The 19,552-nt window shown below is 40.8% G+C and overlaps 1 protein-coding gene and 1 long non-coding RNA gene across 11 annotated transcripts in view; one reads left to right on the top strand and one right to left on the bottom strand.

Annotated features, from left to right (window-relative positions):
* The window catches only part of RALGAPA2 (Ral GTPase activating protein catalytic subunit alpha 2), a 178,918-nt gene extending 161,247 nt beyond the window's left edge, over positions 1-17,671 (top strand). For 4 of the 10 annotated variants that reach the window (XM_083748549.1, XM_083748547.1, XM_083748546.1 and 1 more), the window contains one exon: positions 14,987-17,671. In XM_083748549.1, the coding sequence (XP_083604675.1) occupies positions 14,987-15,141 (155 nt within the window). In that variant the 3' untranslated portion in view covers positions 15,142-17,671. The other 6 variants (XM_083748553.1, XM_083748551.1, XR_014566701.1 and 3 more) reach the window with 5 other exon arrangements.
* Positions 1-19,552, bottom strand: part of LOC310848997 — a 43,219-nt gene that overhangs the window by 16,108 nt on the left and 7,559 nt on the right. The window lies entirely within an intron of this gene.

The raw sequence follows: 19,552 nt of genomic DNA, 5'->3' as shown, positions 1-19,552 counted from the left end.
TTAAGCATGTTGATGGGGAGTGATAATGTGCCCACTGGCCCTGCTCCTGGTGTTGGATGCCATGGCCTGCATGTCAGTGTGACATCTGAAAGGAAGTCTGTGTATGCATTGGCTCTCCCATAGGCAGCTGTGCTTGTGTAAGTTCCACTTTTTAGAGCGCAAGTATGGGGCCAGCAGGTGCCATTCCCCTTCCATGCATTCAGTTCTACATGTAGCCAACATGATGCCCTTCAGATGTTGTTGGACACCAACTCCCATCAGTCCTAGCCAGCATGGAGGGCACTGCATTGGCTCACCTTGATTTACCTTATGGTTAACTTGTGAAAAGAACTTAACTTAAAAAGAGTTAAATGCTTGAAGGGTTAGGTCTTCCTAAAGCTGGAAGGTATATTCTTATACAAGAAGCTAGGCATTAATTTCATTCTCCCTGTTTCTCATTTTCCCAACATTAAATTCAGTTCACATTTCTGCAGCAATTTGCAATTTAATAAACACATATTTGTATGCATTTTTGAGTAGTGTACACATTTTTGCAAGCAATTTCTACTATATAATGCATTTTTATGCTACTTTCATTAGTAGTAGTAGTAGTAGTAGTAGTAGTAGTAGTAGTAGTAAAAAGACGTTCAGAATTGTGCCACAAATCTGGCTCTTAATTTCTACCAACACAAATACAGAAACATAATTTTCCTTGTCTAACAGCAAAAAGCACAGAAACTCGCACAGAAACTCACAGAAATTCTTTTTGTGGCTAAACTCAAATATTTTTCATGGGGAACCTTATATAGAGGTAATAATGTGAACAGCATCCTCTATACCTGTTTTACAAAATACACAGAAACACTGTTCCAAGGGCAGTTCCCTCTACTGGCCATCCAGAAAAGCAGAGGTCACAACACTCAGTCTTTATTCTGTAAGAGCAATTCTCCATGGAGCCAAAATAATTAAATGTTATGTATTTTTATTTTTATGCACATCTCATCCTTTTATATGCATTTTTATAAACATTGGTTGGAAAACTGCATCACAAAATTTAGATAAGTGTGGATAGGTGTGTTTTGGTTCTCATATTGTTTTGTAATGTGTAAGTTTGAAAATGATCACTGCAGATGGTGACAGCAGTCACGAAATTAAAAGACGCCTGCTCCTTGAGAGAAAGGTGATGGCAAACCTAGACAGCATCTTAAAAAGCAGAGACATTGCCTTGCCAACAAAGGTCCGTTTAGGTAAAGCCATGGTTTTCCCAGTAGTGATGTATAGAAGTGAGAGCTGGACCATAAAGAAGGCTGATCGCCGAAGAATTGATGCTTTTGAATTATGGTGCTGGAGGAGACTCTTGAGAGTCCCATGGACTGCAAGAAGATCAAACGTATCCATTCTTAAGGAAATCAGCCCTGAGTGCTCACTGGAAGGACAGATCGTGAAGCTGAGACTCCAATACTTTGGCCACATCATGAGAAGAGAAGACTCCCTGGAGAAGACCCTGATGTTGGGAAAGATGGGGGGCACAAGGGCACAAGGAGAAGGGGACGACAGAGGACGAGATGGTTGGACAGTGTTCTCGAAGCTACAAACATGAGTCTGACCAAACTGCGGGAGGCAGTGGAAGACAGGGAGTGCCTGGCGTGCTCTGGTCCAGGGGGTCACGAAGAGTCGGAAACGATTAAACGACTAAACAACAAGTTTGAAAAACTCAGTTTTAAATGTAAACTGAATCAAATTTCTCCCCCATCCCTGCAAGCAGCCAATGTGCCAACTCAAATGTGCTGTTTATGACATGGTGCAGTCTTCTCATGCAAGTGTGATATCTCAAAATTTGCAGCGGAGTCTATTCATAAATCCCATCTCTCCATTAGGATTATATCATAGAGAAGGATGGCACAGGGCAGTGCCCACCCACTGGATCCCCCTCAGCCTCCCTCCAGCTGGAGGGAACCCAAGGTCACAGTTGCTCCGGCAGTGTTTCCTGCCCCCACAGTGCAGCACGCCCCCACCTGCCCCAGGCGCCCACGGGGCACACTCCACCACTGTACAGAGGTAGCTAAGCTGCACCCAGAACAGATTACTCCTATGTGTTATACATGAAGCTGCCCTTGAAGACTTTCTGGAAATTTTACTTAGTTCAGAATGCTGCTGCTAGACTACTAACCAGGGACAACTTTGAAACCCATTCAGTCAGGTTTGAAAAATCTTCACTGGCTACCCGTCCATTCCTGAGCATAAGAATCTGAGTACCATCAGAACCAGCTCCTTCTGTATGTGCCTGCCTGATCCATGACATCTTTGTCCAAAGCCTTTCCTAGTTGCCACCCATTTAATATCTGATAGCAGGGGCACCAAGAAAAAAGGCCCTTTGGTTATGGAGTTCACCCAGAAGGTTCATTGGTGCCAACTTTGGTATCTGTTTGGTGTCAGGCAAAAACCTTTTTTTGCTCCATTTTTAAAGCTGAAATTAACTGAGATTTTAACTGACATTCTAAGTGTATATCTACTGTATTTAAAAATCACTATTTTCTTGTTAACAAACCCTGATAGTAGTCATACTTAAGGATGGGGGTATAAATCTTACCATACATAAATAACTAAAAAATTGAAGTTCTCAGTCCAGTGTTGTGAAAATTGTGTATCCCATGCTAGGGATCATTCAGGAAGGAATTGAAATACAAATCTGTGTTCACTTCTGGTCACCTCCCTTTAAAAAGGATATTGTAGAGCTGGAAAAGCACAACAAAAATGTTCATGGGACTGAAGCAACTCCCTTTTGAGATAAGGTTGCAACATTTGGGTCTTTTTAGCTTAGAGAAGAGGCAAGTAAGAGGAGGCATGGGGGACTTTCTGGAGCTGAATTGGGGAAGGAAGAGGGGCTGCAAGGAATGAAGAGGGATGAGGACCATTGTGTGATGTTTGAAGGCACTCATAACTTTTTAAGACAGCCTGAACTAAATTTCATCCATGAAGTTATGACATCCCACTGGCAGTTTAGTCTTCAAAGTATTCATATGCATGGGTGGAATGGAACTCTGTGCTATTAGACACATTTTGTCTGTACAAGCATTGCAACTTGCCAGATGGAACCACCCCTCTCCTCCCCAACACTGTTCTGTGGGTTCTTCTGAACACGCCCCCCCCCCCACCTGAGATGATTTCAGGAGGTGTGAGAGAAGGAGAGGGGAGTAAGCTTCATTGTGCAAGTGGGGTTCATTAGAGGAATCCACCCCATGTTCTTATTCTATGTATCGGGGTGGGGAGAGAATTTTTTTTATTAAAGTAAGAAAGGGTAGAAATCTGCTCTATTAACTATCCTGCCATAAATCTTTGCTTTGACTACCAATCCAAGCCAATATTTTGTTGCAACTGCTTGATACTTCCAGGGTCATGTTTTCCGCCATGTAACAAAGCCAGAATATTATGGATATCCTATCAAAAGTAATCACAACCAAATTATTTAGCTGCAGATGTAATATATTGGTTGCATCTTTTGAAAAAGCTACACAAATACACAATAGACTCTTTGCCTATTGTATATGTAGGAGCAAATTCAGTGGTTCAGTGGAGAAAATATATTTACTTAACCAGATAAAAGGCAAAGTTGTTTTCCTCCAGTTCAATTGATTCTGTTCAATCAGATACTATCACCTCCCCATGGTAATTCTTATCCATCTTCTAGGTCCATAAAGCTGGATGTATGTTATCACATTCATTTCTATGGCAACAGACTGATTACAAACAGAATTATGACTTCTAAAGGACCAAGAAGCAGCTGCTCAGAGAGGAAAAAATGTATTTGGGTCTTTCCCAGCAATAAAAACCCTGCACTTTTCTTAGTGCTTTATTCGTTCTAGTACCATGATTCCATAGCATGATCTATGTCCCTGTGCCATGGAATGAAGGGGTGTTTATTATTTTGTTTATTTATTCCATTTGTATACCATCCAAGGGGTGTATGGTGTGTTAGGGGAGGGGTAGTTCCTCTGGTGGGGAATACTTCATGCTCCTTCTGGGGTAGTTTATCCACCTTTAGTCCCCACCCTGTACTCCATTCTCATCTGTGGTTCCTAGAAGCTGTCAGCATGTGACAGCAGCCACACCCTGGGAAACAGCTTTGGCTGGCTAGCTAAACCAAGTGAGGGTAGCTGACGGGTCTCAAACCCTCCATGAGTTAGGGTTCACCCTGCATGTGAAGACAGGCTCCAGGGGAGAAGGCCAATAGTGGGTCCAATGTTCAAGAAGGTGGCTTCTGCACATGCTGTAGAGAGAAGTGAAATTGGGAGTCGAGTCCCTAGGATGTTTGGGTGGTGCCTTGTATGCCTCCTTCTGGCAATTTCAGCAGCCAAGCTGGTGCCAAACATCTTGCTCTGCTTTCCTGGGCAGCCCAGGACCTCCATACACACTGCCCAGGCTTGCGCCCCAGGGAGGTCTTCACCCCCAGAGGCACACTCCATTGTCTCTTGAGACAAATGGATACCAACAATACCACCCAAAAGTTCTTTGGACAGTTTATAGAAACATTAAAAATATGGGTTGTGTTTCACCTAACCAGTCCTGTCAGCAATGGTGTTTCCCCCTCCTTATCCTCCCCACATGCACCTCCTGCCCTCAGAAAATCCACCAAAACGTAGTGGAGGGGGCGAGTGTAAACTGTTTAATTATTATTTGGTGATGCTTAATTTTACTGTTTACTATTAGATTCTTATGGATTGTTGAATGTTGCATTGTTTAATATGCTGTTTATTTTAAAGTTGTGACTTTTTATATTAGATCAGATTGTTACTATTAATGTTTGATGTTTTATTATGTTTTTATATGTGTTGGAAGCCACCCAGAGTGGCTGGGGATACCCAGCCAGTTGGGCGGGGTATTAAAAAAACAAACTAGTTTGTTTTTTTAATTCCTCAAAGTGCTTCCAGCAGGTAGAGTGTAGAAAGTTGTCAGTGTCTTAGTTTTTCAATAGAGAGCTCCTTTTTATAGAGAGTTAAGTGTAATTACAGGTGGCAGCTGCCCAATCAGTTTATATATCATGGAAGAGCTTATGCTACTTTTTGTGTTGTTATTATTGCCTACTTTTCTATTTCCTTTTTTACCCCCTCCCCCTGCTTTATGCCCCAACTTCTGGCTCCAACAGAAGATATACTTGGTGCATCTTACAATCATGTATTCTAAAACAAATTAAAATCAAGATTAGGAAAAAGCAGTTATGAACTGACCCATGGGCTTATTCATCTTTACATACTGGTTTGTGTTGAGAGCAAAAATCCCATCACAAATCTCTAGAGGCAAGTATTTGGGTTAAACAAAAGCTTTGTGGATGAAATATATTACTTTTTTGAACGCTGTTTCTCCCTAGTTGCCAAATTTAACTGGTTGGTCTGTGGCCCAATAAGATGAGGATCTGGATATAATGAAATCAAACATAATTTGCCATTGCCTAGTCAGCATCTCACCAATCAAACACATCCTTAACCCTTGAAAGCACAAAATTAGGAAATTGCTACAATTTTGCACATAAATGAGGCTGTGTATGCTGGTACATAAAATACTTTTTACTCTGTTTTTGGAATTGTAAGAAAATGGAAAGCTAATGATTCTATGTATAGTTTTTCCTTGAAATGTAAGTCTGTGTTTGATAACTGTGTTTGATAACATTTAGCATGAAGTTCCTTATAGCTGCCTGGCAAAGACTCAAGCTGATAGAGGATGTAAAATTGATTAGTGTAAAATGGTGGAAGATTTTTGTAATATAATTTATATGGTACAGTAATATGCAAATAATATATACATTGTGAAGGAAGGGAATGGCTTTTTTAATTTCTCCTATCGTAATTTTCTGTCTCATTGTTTTTCAACCAGCAGTGGTGGGATCTGTCTGTGGAAGTAATTTACCACCTACCTCTCACTCAGTAATAGTGCTAATGTTCATTAGTTCCATTTCCAAATGATAGGCGCTGAAAGTATAGTTCACACAACTTGTGTTTTTCCCCATTAATAACTGTGTAAGTAATGTGTACAAGGCTGTCATTAGAGCAGCAGGTGCTCTATTCCCATATTTACATGATTTTGTGTTCTTTCCCTTTAGATTAAAATATGTAAAGATCTCATTACAGTAATTGAGAAAGGTAAGAGGTTGCTCACATGGCGTCATGCTCAATTTACTAACCAGATTCTTTCTGTTGCTTGTATAAAACTGAAACATCTCTCATTTATCTGGCTTGGTCTCTTCCTTTTTCACTGGGTGCTGCGCTAGCAACAAGGGACCCTTCGTATCCCCCCACCCCAAGCAGCAATACGAAGAATCCCATATCCAGCTCTCTTTGCCCCTGCATGTCTAAAGCTTCACTGAAACCCCCCCCCCCCTTCTGCTCCTGCTTGCTTCAGGCGGAATCTGACACCAACACCTGCCATGGTGGAAAATGTCTTTGTTGCTTTGCACTTCTGTTTGAATTGCTGCAGGGGAGCCAATGGGAGTTAGGTCCATTTACTTTTTTTGTTGCCTAAGCACCATGGAATAGGATCTTGAGATGGTGCAGATAAGGAGCGGCACGTGCTGTGCTGGCCCTTTGAGTTAGCTCAGCTTAATAAGGGGCTCTTTTTCTGGGAAGGGCAGATTGCTGAGCTTGGGCCTATGAATGGAACAGCTGGGGGAGGAAAAAAGAAACAAAGGAAGGAAAACACAGGCTGCCCTGAACCTGGCAATTGGGGGTGGGGTTTCGGAGCTGGCCACACGCCAGGTGTGACCTTTGCAGTCTGCTTGGTTCTGCTTGTTTGGGTAATTTCCAGTGCAGTGCTGAAAAGGAAGGAAGCTGCCCAGCAGCAGAGCATGGCTGGCTGGATAGGCTCAGTGGCTGGCTGGGTTGCTGAGGCGCTGAATTAACTCTTACAAAGCTAGCTCACAAATAAATGAGGAGGCTTACAGAATAACCTGTCAAACGGCCAGCTCATCAGGTTAATGGATGATTCCTCATTGCAATCATACATCAGCTGAAACACTTTTCAGGGTTAGATTATCTTTTGGTAAGCTCTGGCGCTTAACTGATATCCCTAAGGGAAGCAAAGCATTTGTGTATCAGAGGGGAATATGTGTTCATTAGTAATACAAATTTAACTCATTTATTCTTTGATCTTAAACACATTATTTGGAAGTCGTTCCAGTGAAATCAGCAGCTATTGCTTCCTAGGACTGTTTTTGAGTCAGGTTGTGCATTTTATTATTCTCAGAGGGTGACCTGTGTTGTCCAACACCTTCTTGCCAATGTGTTCTTTTTAGAGCACAGAATTGTAGAGATGCTTTCTGTTGATTGAGATGAAGGCATAAATGGGCTTTGTACTGAGCACTTTCTCACTGTAACTTTTATGTTAATACACTGTTTATTTTGCTGAGGCTGAGGGGCTGCTCTGTTTCTTTCTCTAAAGTAAACTGGAATATGAAGTTCCCTACTTCTGGGGAGAAGCAGGCTCAAGTCAAATTTGTGCCAGATGGCTTGCAGGTGGAATAATTATAATATTTTTATAAAAGACGTTATCTTTTGCAGTTATTTGCTCATTGTGCAGCTGTTTTCTCCCCATCAATCAAGACCTGTTTAAGGGGAGCAATGAGACTGGTTGCATAGTTAAGCACTTGGCAGAAGAAAGGTTTGACTGAAGGAATGTGCAACTTTGAAAGTCTGATGGAATGTTGTGCAAGTGATTACAAGTTGCAGCTGCCCTTTCCTGCACATGCTTGCCTGTTTGCACTGTACAGCTTTTCATATGCACAGGAGTGCTCTTGTTGTGTGATTGCATGACTGTTACTTGAACTTACTCATTTGAGGGAAATTGTGCTATTTTGACCATCTGTCACTCTGCTTGGCTTCAGGAATGTAAAACACTGCACCCTCCCTTTTTTTCTCCCCAAGGAAAAACCAAAGCACCTTCCCAGTTCTACAAATATCTACATATTTTGCACAAAACTATTTGCATATCCAACCTGTGTTTTGCTTGCTTTAAACTTTTTCACTTTCATTATTTAAGTACAATGTATAAGTATATAAATGTTTAAAAGGTTTGAAACAAACTCCTAGGTGAAAATTTAGCTGAACCATGTTATAAGATATTAAAATTGCCTAAGCTACTTGAATTTATTTTCCTTTAATGACTTGCTCCAAACATGAGCTGCTCCTGGGGCAAAACTATGTTCCAAACCTGACTTCTGTGAAGTGGGCCTCATAAATAAATAAAAGCTGCAGAAAAACTACAGAACTGCTGATATATTGTCCTCCAAACAGCCAACGGCTCTTCTTGGCTTACTAGTAGACTTGTGTCAGTTTCTCCCACGAGATATTACAAAATGTGATGAATAAAAGTAAGTACAGTAGGATATAAATCTTATGAAATAAAACTTTAAAAGTAGATAAAAATAGAAACAAACAAAAAGGCTGCAGTGAAAATAAGTGTATTCTAACTAACTAGCCCATCCCTTAAAATACAGGGCAGTCCCGTTTTGGGGGTGCAGAGTCCCCTACCCCATTTGGCTCCCAATTTGTCCCATTTTTGAAGATATAAAAATTGGCGTTTGTGTGCTCACCCAAATCTGCTTGCCTTGTTTGCAATTTAACTTGCTAGCTGCTTAGGAAGTTGAGCCTGCCCTACCCTCCAAAGCCAGCTGATTGATTCTCCAGGCTGGCCAATAGTGGAGCACTAGCCTTGAGAAACAGCTTGTTTGGCAGCGCAGAGGCAGGGAGCTCAGTAAGGAGTCCTACCAACTAATTGTTTTTGAAATATACTTTCTCCCCCTTCCCATACACAGAACTAAATGCATATTTCATGATGGCACATCTCACCTGCAATTGTTAGAATTGGCTGTGGGGTTTTTCAAAAATCAGCCTTTTCCCAGCACTTCTTACACCCCTGTATTGTAGACCAGCCTGGTTAGCCCTTCTATCACAAATGCAGAGGGAGGGAGCAGAGACAAGCAGAATTGCTAGAACTTAGTGACTTCAGGCAAATGCTGAAACTTCAAATGGTGACCCTGAGGAAGAACAGTGGGACAGCAAGCAGTCCTTCTCCCCAGAGGACTCCGAGGATTATATTTCTGGGAGAGAGATATCTCTAAACATACTGGAGGTATTTGGGGGACTCCATGACTGTTAATGTGGTATAAGAGTGCCTTAAATGATGCATTAGTTAAAATTCCTGCATTGCTGGGGGTTGGACCTTCAGAGTACCTTCAATTCTATGATTCTATGAATGCCTACAGCTCAACAATTTTGCGGTCTTCCTAAAAAAAGTTAAACAACTTTCAGGATGTCCTGGTTTTTACTTTTTGAAATATGGCAACCCTATTGGAGACAAAGCTTTGTGAGGAAAAGAAACAGAATTTGTTGCTATCTCCACCTCTTTCTTTCTTTGGCTGGCCATTCATCAGGTGGGGAGCATGTGACTCATTGAAATGAATGTGCATTGGGTCATTGGCTCTACCCTATGAGTATGACCAGCATTGGAAACAACCCATTGCAATGGATTGCTTTGAAGTCATTTCATTCTGCACGAGGTAAAGTAATTTTTAGTCCCCCAATTCCTCCCCACGTCCCTTATTTTGCCCGACCAAAGGTGGCAACTCTACTCACTGCCTCTCTTGTCATGAGGTGACAAGGGTGGTTACCTTCCACCACCACCTCAAAAAAGTACAGAGTTGAAGAAGGAAGTTTGTAGAGTGGCATGCATTCCCACCTTCTCTTTTTTTCTGTTTGATTTTCAAGGTTCCGTATTCTACATGGGCCATCAGGCTACCATGGTATACATTTGCATTAATTTGGGGCCTTAGTGTACTAGCCGTCCAGAGTGCTATTTCCTTTTTGGAAGGGGCATCACAGTGGTGGAGCAAATGTTTTGCATGCTGAAGGTCACAAGTTCAATCCTTGGCATCTCCAGGTAGGGATGGGAAAGACTCCTATCTGAAACCTTGGAGAGTCAGTCAGTGTAGACAATACTGAGCTAGGTGGACCGATTGGTCTGACTTGGTGTAAGGCAGCTCTCCCTGTTCTTACAGAATTGCTTCTCATTGTTAAGTGTCTCCTTTTCATACTAGAGTAGCCTTTAATCCTTGTTTTCAGTGATGCTTCCAGGGCATTAGCCTCCTTTCATTTTGCCCCCAAACATACTGAACACTCCAAAATTCACACACACCAAACTGAAAAAAGCTAGCGGTTTGTTGCCTTGCAGGACATGGGAAAGGATCATTGTCTGGAAAAGGTTTTTGAAAGGGAAGGAATTGGTACCAAGGCCTTCTCAGTAGTGGCACCCTCCCTGTGGAACGCCCTTCAGATGTCAAGGAGATAAAGAACTAAATAATCTTTAGAAGATATCTGAAGGGAAGCCCTGTATCGGTAAGTTTTTAATGAGCGGGGTATAAACAGTAGTAGTAGTAGTAGTAGTAGTAGTAGTAGTAGTAGTATAGTATTACCCGTTGCAGCTTGTAAGCACATCTTTGTAGGATAAATGAACATTGTGAGTCATCTCAGGGTAGACAGCATGAAAAGGTATGACAGAGGGACAGGCGCATACATGGAAATATTAGGCACCCATTCACAGTCACAGTGGCACAAACCATTCTATGAAAGTACATCATTCCAGCTAGCAGATGGCATGCAGGCTGGGTTCCTATGCTTTTGCACGGAAGGGAGAATTTTGGCTGTCTTCTCACAATGAGTAGTATGGTAAGAAAAGCAGCACCTGATAATGCTTTCTGTTGTCTCTGGTACCTTTTGAGTAGTTTGGTGATACTTACTCATGAATAAATCGACTAGAAATGGAATCCTTCCCAAGAATCCAGTCTTCGCTAGTTAAAACTGCAGCACTTCCATTGACTGAGAATGGCTCTGTTCCTGGGGACTGGTTAAAATCTTACCAACCTGAGCACACAAACTAGGATGCTTTATCATTGATCCACTGGCAGCCATTTTTAACCCTTTAACTCCATCACATCCCTATCTGCATCCCTCCCACCCTGCCCTGCCCACTATTTACTTTCTTTTAAAACAGCATTTCTACAATTACTAATTGTGTATCACCATCATTTTGTTTTGGCCTTCTGTTTCCTGAAACCAAACCCTGAAACAGAGTACTAGACAAGTACTGTGCCTGGAGCTTAGTGTGAGTGGCACTTACTTTACATGGGACCTCTCCTAGGAAAATAGCCAGAGTGAGCAGGCCTTAAGCTACCTGTCAGCATGGGTGGGAAAGAGGTTAACTCGGGCCACAGCATGAGGGAGAGTGTTTCCAGTTGGCTTGCAAACAGATATATGGAAATAGTGTGAGGAAAACATGCCTTGGGATTGCCAAGCTAAGAGCAGGCCCATTTTAATATTTCACCAGGAGTTAAAAAATGCTTAAGGTTCCATATGATCTGTATGCAGTTGGTTGGGACACAGTTTTCATCCCAAAAATGAAATATTTGGCTATCTATGTATACTGACTGTTGAATCATATCATGTTTGTTTTTATTTTTCCTTATGATAAATAGCCACTACTGTAACTGTTGCCCAATTGTGTGACACCATTATGGCAGACCCACTGTCCAAAGATCTTTCTGTTATCTCATCCCAAGCTGCCTCTCGTAGTAAACTGGCATGTTGATAAAGCACATGGGAAGTGTGCTGTCACACAAACAGATCATGTTGTTGGGCTGTGAATCATCCTGGCATTCCATCAAGATGAAAAATTATACAAAGTTGAAAACATTAATTTTCAACAGATATAATGCTGCATTCATCTGTTCCTGTAAATGGGGGTGGGGAGTTTGGAGGTTTTTAGGCTCCTACACAGAAGTGTTATCTGCTGTTGATGGGATTCTCGTTTTGCCTCTTCACTCTCAGGGGAATTGCTATATAGGAGTTTAACTCAGTATTAATAAAAATATTTATGTGAGAGAGTTTCAGGAGATGGACAACGTTGTTTAAAAGCTCTTTACTAGGAAAGAGGTGATGAAATGGCATTTGCATTTGCATAAGTCTCCTGGGACTTGTCAAAGCCACAGTAGCAACAACTGTGCTCGATTGCAGCATGCATTTTAATGTTCCTTGGAGCATTGATTATAATTGTGCCAGGGAACTAAGTACAGAAGTTGCATGCTTACCCTCTACTGCGTACATAATATGTACCCTCCTTAAATGTGTTCTAGCTTTTGAGTTGAGCAGAAGATGCTGCTTCTCTTTTCAGTAAGATGAGATTTAGGCTGCAATCTAAACATACTTATTAGAGAATAAGCCCTCTTGAGCACAGGGGGGAATATACTGCTGAGTAAACAGGCAAGTTCTGAATATAAGTCACATGGGCCTTTGGAGGATGACTGACTTGGAGCTTAAGAAAAATATTTAAAGTTTATATATTGCCATCTTGTGTAAGTTCCCAGGCAGTCATCCTCCAAAAGGCTATATGACTAAAATTCATAAGTGGCAGTGAAATCCGTGCAGGTAATTTTAAACAGACATTGTCTTAAGTCCTTCAAGGAATCCGAGTGTCACACAAGGTTCTGAAATGAAATGTGAGGGGGAAATTTGGGTGTGGGGTCTTAATTAAATTCCTTGAAGAAGGCACTTCAGAATATTCAGGGGATGAAAAAGCCTCAACCACAAGTTTACATTATTACATTGTCTTCAATTGTCTCATAACCTGAACTTGCTTACATATTGAAAGATTAGTCAGTGGAAAGAGCTTGTTTTGCATTCCAAGTCAGGGTACCATGTGAATTATACAGTGGACACCTTGAACTTCTAATGTTGAAATAAGACTGAAAGCCAGGAGGCTTATGTTGTGGCTGTCTCTAGGGCATCTGTATCTTTTTTTACATTTTCCTGAATTTCAGCTTGCAAAAGCATCTGTTCAAAGGGCATCAGCTTACTACTTTAACAGAATTAGTGTACAGCTTGTGTAGACATACAAGATAACATAGACATGGCCAACCTTTTCACTGAAACACTTGGTTATGTTGCCTTTGTTATATGGATGTGTGTGCATGCTGATCGTCTAGGAATTGCATCATGTGACAGCAGCAAAAAATTCATCACCCTACCTGTTAGCAGCCTAAAGCAGACAATACATTTTATATAGGTGCCCACCCTAGTTCTTTTTCGGCGACTTTAAAACAAGAAAAAACAATCTAACAGCACAGCCTCTGCACAAGGGACATCAGTATTACAACCTAGTTTGGGGATTAGAGCTAGATTATAATTTTGAAACAACCACCTTGCTGTGTGTGCCCACAATGATGGGCCCTGAGACACACAGCCCAGGATCTTTCTTGACAGGGAAATGTAACGAACAACCACAACTGGGGTCTATCTTTGCAATGGAATATGTGGACAAATAACCAGCCCCAAAGTTTAAAAGCTTTATTTCCTAAGTTAGTTTTACACAGCTAGGGCATCTTCTGTCTGATGGGAGGTTACCCTTGGGGAAAGGGAAATAGAGTTAAAGATTTATCCTACCTAAGCAGACTAACCCTACACCACTAAAAATCCCAGCCCACAAGGCAAAATAGGAAAAGGGTGAGATGTGAGAGGAGATGCTGCCTGTTTGGGTTCTGCTGTGTAGCCTTCTCCAACTTGGCCCAGAGAGAGAACTACCTTTATAGAGATACAGGATGGAGCAAAGTCCTTGCCCTCAGGATCCAGAATGCCACAATATTGCAAAGTAGTATAGCCCAGATTGCTTGCATCTTCACACCTCACATCTGCTAGCCCCAGCCTCACTTATTTGCTTTCTAGCCACTGTAAGCAAAAGATATTCATAACCACACACACAAATGTATCCTTTCTGCTATGCTGTTGCCTTGTGGTTACTAGGGCTTGAACTGCTTTCTCAAGGCTAGATTTCTTCTGCAAAAAGCTTCATTAGTTTACTAACAGCTTAAACATTTAAAAGTTAAGAGTTAATATTAGGAACAAGTGGTTTACTACAAGGATATGTGTTTTTAAAGCATTATATGTAGTAAAAAATTAATATCTCATAAGCATAAAGGCTGTAGGTTGCTAAACACACAAGCCGGCCATAGTTGTTCTGCTTTATTATGGTTGGCAACTTACTGTAAGCATGTTTAAATAATACAAGATGCATTTTAATCATTACAACGCTACAGCCAAATTTTGGACTTCCCTGACAATGATTTGCAGTCCTCATGAGAGGTATGCAGCAAAATGTCAGTGCACTCTTCAGTAGCCAGAGCTACTGGATTTGGCCAACCATGCCACAGGCTTGATATAAGAAGGGAAGAAAGGAAGCCTGCAGAAGGAAGCCCCTGGCACACCACCCTCAAAACCACTCTGGTAGGTCAGGTGAACCCCCATAGCATTGTGCAGGGGAGGAAAGGGGAGACTGTTCTGTTCAGCAAGCAGATATGATTGTGCTGATGGAATGATCTCTCTAGCATTATGTTGGATTCCACTCTTACGTATGTGCATTGTTTTTAATTCAATGGACATAGAGACATACAGTCCCCACCTGCACTCTGAAGTGGTACAATCCTAAAATGACTATATGTGATATTTCTGAATGTGTATTTAACCTGCATCTAAGAATAACAAATGTTTTGTTAGCACACACACAAAACAAACGATTTCTTTTTCTTCGATACAGCTTAAATGTGTTTGTTTACACGCACCTTTTCTGGATACTCGCACATACAGACAATCAAAATCCATACCAATTTTCTGGAGAGGATTGCAATTATAGTGTCAGCATAGCAGCAAGCACCCCATCATCCTGATGATAGGGACAATGTCAGTGCAAGCTGGTCTTGTGCTATGGTCCTGTATATATGGGAAATCCTTGCCCTTTACAAGAAAGAGAAAACTGGAACCTGGAGTGCAGGAAGGCCCATTTGCAAGTATTGTATGGTTTCTACGTGGATTTCTTGGACTTCTCTAAGGATTATGCTTCTTACATTGTTCTCAATCAGTGAAATGTATGTTGTTTTTTTAAACCCTTTTGATTCTAATAGGATTTTCCTTATTTTTAGGCTGTCTCACTACAAGTCTGAGTGCTGACCTTGCCACATCTGTAGGGACAGAGCCAGCAGAGCAGATGCCACCAACACTGTCAAGTGCCACAAAAAACAAGCTCTCTGGGAAGCTGCGCCGATCTGCGAGCACTCTCAGTAAATCTTCAAGTTAAAGCACTTTCAAAGCTGAAAACAATGCAAGGAGACATATACTTTAAGTCTCCTTTCATTAACTATATTCCTGGAACTGGTAATATTTGGATACCGCCTAATGAACTACATTTTCATATAAAATTATGATTCCTGAAGTTTCAAACTTAACATTTTCATGTGGATCATCTGAATTATGCAACATGCTTTTCACTTGATAATTTCTGCCACTGGAAGCAATGAAGTCAAGAGCTCTTTTGGCAAGTTTACCATTTAACTGTAACCCTATTTTCTTGTTTTACTAGTAGAGATTGTAGAACTGAAAACCAATGAATTTCTTGGTTGTGACATTTAAATTGCATTATAATTTGAAATTTAGTAGGCGGAATTTTTAGTTTGTTGAGGAAATGCCAATTTAGCCAAGTGATGTACTTTTTAAGTCCCACTGATGCCAATGGGGAGATGAGAGCATGGCTTACTAATTCTCTTCTTTTGAAATCAATGGAACTTTGCAAAGAGCTTCACTTTGGTTGGAATGTGCCCAAAATATGGATAGATGATTCTGCTTTTCAGTATATCTTCAGACACACTATTTCTTTCCCACTATTTCTTTCCAAAGACCATTCTTCTGTGCATAACTAAGTACACTTCAACAATAACTGTTCTGAGTAACTGTTATAATATAAACACTGGTAGTAAAAATAAAAAACAGAAATAATGTTTTATATACAAGACATAGATTACTAGGTCATTTAAATCTCACTTTGGGTAAGTTAAATATGGCACATGCCAACTCAGTTTCTGTTTCTTAATATTATTCATGATAAAATTGGACCAAAGTTAAATACTTTCTTACTCCACATGATTAGCGTGGTGTGATTTAATCATGTCTAGAAGCACTTGCTACTTGATCAGTATAGAAAGAGTGCTTGGTTGACCTTCTGGAAAAATGTGGATCAATATAACGTCTATCGTGAAATCAATCCAGAACATCCGCATACATTATGAAGATAAAGCTGGTTCATGCAGTCTTGAAATGTGCAGCAGTTCAGGATCATGTACCCTCTAACCTTCTTGCTTAGGACTTCCAGTATGATCTAAGGAAATGTTTATCCAACTAAGCAATCAGACCTAGCTGTGTCTATGAGCTGTGCTAGTGCAAACCATTATTTTCATGTTATGCATGTAGCAAATCACACTGGTCTTTCCTATCCAATTCTTGCCCAGACACTTTGTGTAGAAAATACTCGTGTGACCATCCCATCCGCAACTGCAACATTAATTGCTGTGGATTTGGAGGCTCCTCACTCATTGCAGTACCATATTATGGTACCCTCTGTGATTAGGCATTTTTACCAAGTTGTCACTTTGCTACAGATTAGATGTGGATAGCTTGATTTTTCTTCTTTGATATTTTGTCATGAATTTTGTTTTGTTGCACATATTTTCATGTTTGGGGAAACTGTTCACTAGACAGTGCTTCTAGTTATTATAGCTAATAACTAACATCTTTTTCCATTGGCGTGGAAGGAAAAAAACAGTAGTGTCTTATATAACATATTTCCAAATACTACTGCTTATAGCTATGCTTTCAGATTGAAAGTATTCTTAATTTCGTATGTGACCTGGAGACTTTGAGAGCTACATATCTTTAGTGACAAACTGAAAATTTTGCACAACCCAAACCACTCAGTGATAAAGGTTTAAGGATGAAAAATACATTTAAAAATTGCCCCCTGAGAGTAAATTGGATTGAAATAGCTTGAAGCCATTTTCTCCCAGGCCTACAATATACATTAAACTTTGCAGTAAAAGTAACACCTTTCAGAAACAACATTGTTAGGAACTGGTGGTGTGTGGAATTCTTGCTCTTTTGAAGTCAGCAACCTCAATCCAGCGTGGCATCAGTACCACCTGCAGCAAATGCAAAGCATTTCTTGACACTGAAGTGAATACAGCAGCCCTATTTCTGACTGCTAAGGTGCATGTATCTGGAAACTTCCATAGGCTTACTTTGAGCCCACTGCCATAGTTATTTAGCTGACTTCAGTCAACTACTGCTATTCACTGAGATGAAAATTATGTCCTCTTTGGTGGTTCTAAGTATTTGTTAAGAGTTCTGAGATACATTAGACTGTGAGATTGATTTCCTTGGCCAGTAAAAAAGGGGGGTGCATCCAATCCCTGTGACTTCTTTGATTTGTTAGGTCTGCTTTAAAAAATCTGTATATCTGATGTAGAATTTGTTTATTTTTCTCTGTTTAACACTGAAATGCAATCTCAAAATGTGATGTCCCTATGTGTATTTTAATCGGAAGGGACACCCCCCTGCACCCCACCAACTGCAACTCCAACTGTATGCCCCAGAGGCAACGGTTTGGTGGTGGTGTTATTTTACTTAAACCTTGTGAATATATTAATTTACAGTCTGCCTATTTTCATGTCTGCAATTATTTATTTATTCTTAGTAAAAATTGTTTGAAAGCTACTGATGGCAATATTTTTATAGTAGTTAAAACACAAAACTAATAATAAAATCAAGGAAATAATAAACTAGAATCAAGTTACTGTTTGATTACCAAGGAATTTACTGTTTGAGGTGTACACCCTCCAAATTAAACACTGAACTTCGTTCTGTTAGCATGAAATTCACATGCTTCTGGGAAATGTAGGCAAGTAGCATGATGATAATATGTCCAATTGCCATTAACTTTATTTTTCCATGTATAAGACAATGTTTTTTGCTTTAAAAAAAGTCAAAAATTGGGTGTTGCCTTATACATGGATGGTGAATGCACAGGGGTTTAAAGTAGTTGGGGTATTTTAATGCACATAAAGTAAGACCTGGCTGGGTAGGAACTCCTGACTCTGAGAGTTTTTCAACCCCCTAACCATAGGCTCAGATAACATATGCATGCAGGAATAGACTGCAATCTTTCATTTCCTCTATTTCCAGTGTTCAGGCTGTGGGTGCCGATGTTTATGTAACAAATGAAGCACCACACACTCACAGGAGAGAAGTTTTAGCAGTTTGGGAAATAACCTGAGGCTTACAGAAGAACAAGATATTGTTGAGGGAACTCCAAAAACAGCCCAGTGATGACTAAGTTTGATCAGGGGCCAAAGAATGCTGATTGGTCATCCTCCACCTTGGACACACAAAAAAGCAAAGACATTTTTTACCTGTTTTGACTTTCATTTCCCCATCTTGTAGTGGCAGTTATTATGGTGGTGGTGGCGGGGACCTAGATAATTGCAGCCCAGATTCTGTTTCTTAGCTTTACCTGCAGATTACTTTAGGGTCTGGGTAGCCCAAGTCTACCTGAGTTAGGCTAAAATGTTTTTGGAAGCCAAAAGGCTGGTTCAGATGGAAAACAGAGGTCCCAATTATGTCTCTGTTTTCCATCCAAACCAGCTTTTTGGCTTCCAGCTCACAACACAACAGGATCTGAATAGCTGCTATTATCCACCATCAAGCCTCACTTTCTACTCCCACCTCACATAATCTAGCACAGGGATGGGGAGTGGTCCTCTAGAAGTTGTTGGGCACGTCTTGCCAGCCCCACTGTGAGTGGCCATCAGTCCAGCAACATTTGGACTGCCTAAAGTTCCCCAACTGTTTTTTACCTTACATCATAGACTATGTGTATCAAATGCAACAGAAATTGTGGGAGTAAAATGGAGTTCCTGAATTATTTTATGAAACCTTTAATCACTAGAATGGTTGTTCCTTTTTCTATAGCTATTAACTACTGACATCACAATAGTGAGGGGGTAAATCCTCACTTGCAAGGAGTCTGAAGCAAGATTTCCTGTACTCAAGTACAGAGGGTACAGCTTCCCATCTCTTTCTCCCCCACAATTCCCTGTGCACTGAGCCTCCATATCCGTGCCTTGGGTCATCCCTACGCCAAAGCAAAATTTCTGATCTAAAAGTTTGGTGTAGTTAATGAGGCTTGATCAGACCTTTTACTTCCATCCATTCTACTTCCATCCATTACTTCCATCCAACAGAACTCTAATATGGCTGAAAGCATTAGACAAAGGATCCTGTTAGCAAAGCTGCCCCATTTTAATGTGAAGTGGGTGCTCTGTTTATTCAAGATTAGCTGGTCACCTGGCACTCTGTTCGTTTAATTTATCTTGTTCCCACTGCTGTTCTGATCATTACTGCTTTAATAATCACACCAGCTAGTGAAGAGGATCAGTCATCTGGACTTAAATTACTTTGTTTGTGCCCAATTCTTGCTATGCTTGTTACTGTAAAAATATTACTTCATCACAGGCATGCCAACTGCTAGGGGGGGTTAGCTTGGGGTAATTAATTCTTGGGGGGGACATATTTGTTTGTGAGGGGCTAGGCCCCCTTAATGTTTGCCAGACACGATGCATGACGTCACAAAGTCTTGTGTGACACCCAGAGATTGGACGCAA

Source organism: Podarcis gaigeae (genome assembly GCF_964106915.1).
Source record: "Podarcis gaigeae genome assembly, chromosome: 7".
Lineage (NCBI taxonomy): Eukaryota > Metazoa > Chordata > Lepidosauria > Squamata > Lacertidae > Podarcis > Podarcis gaigeae.
This window is presented reverse-complemented; position numbering and strand designations above follow the sequence as displayed.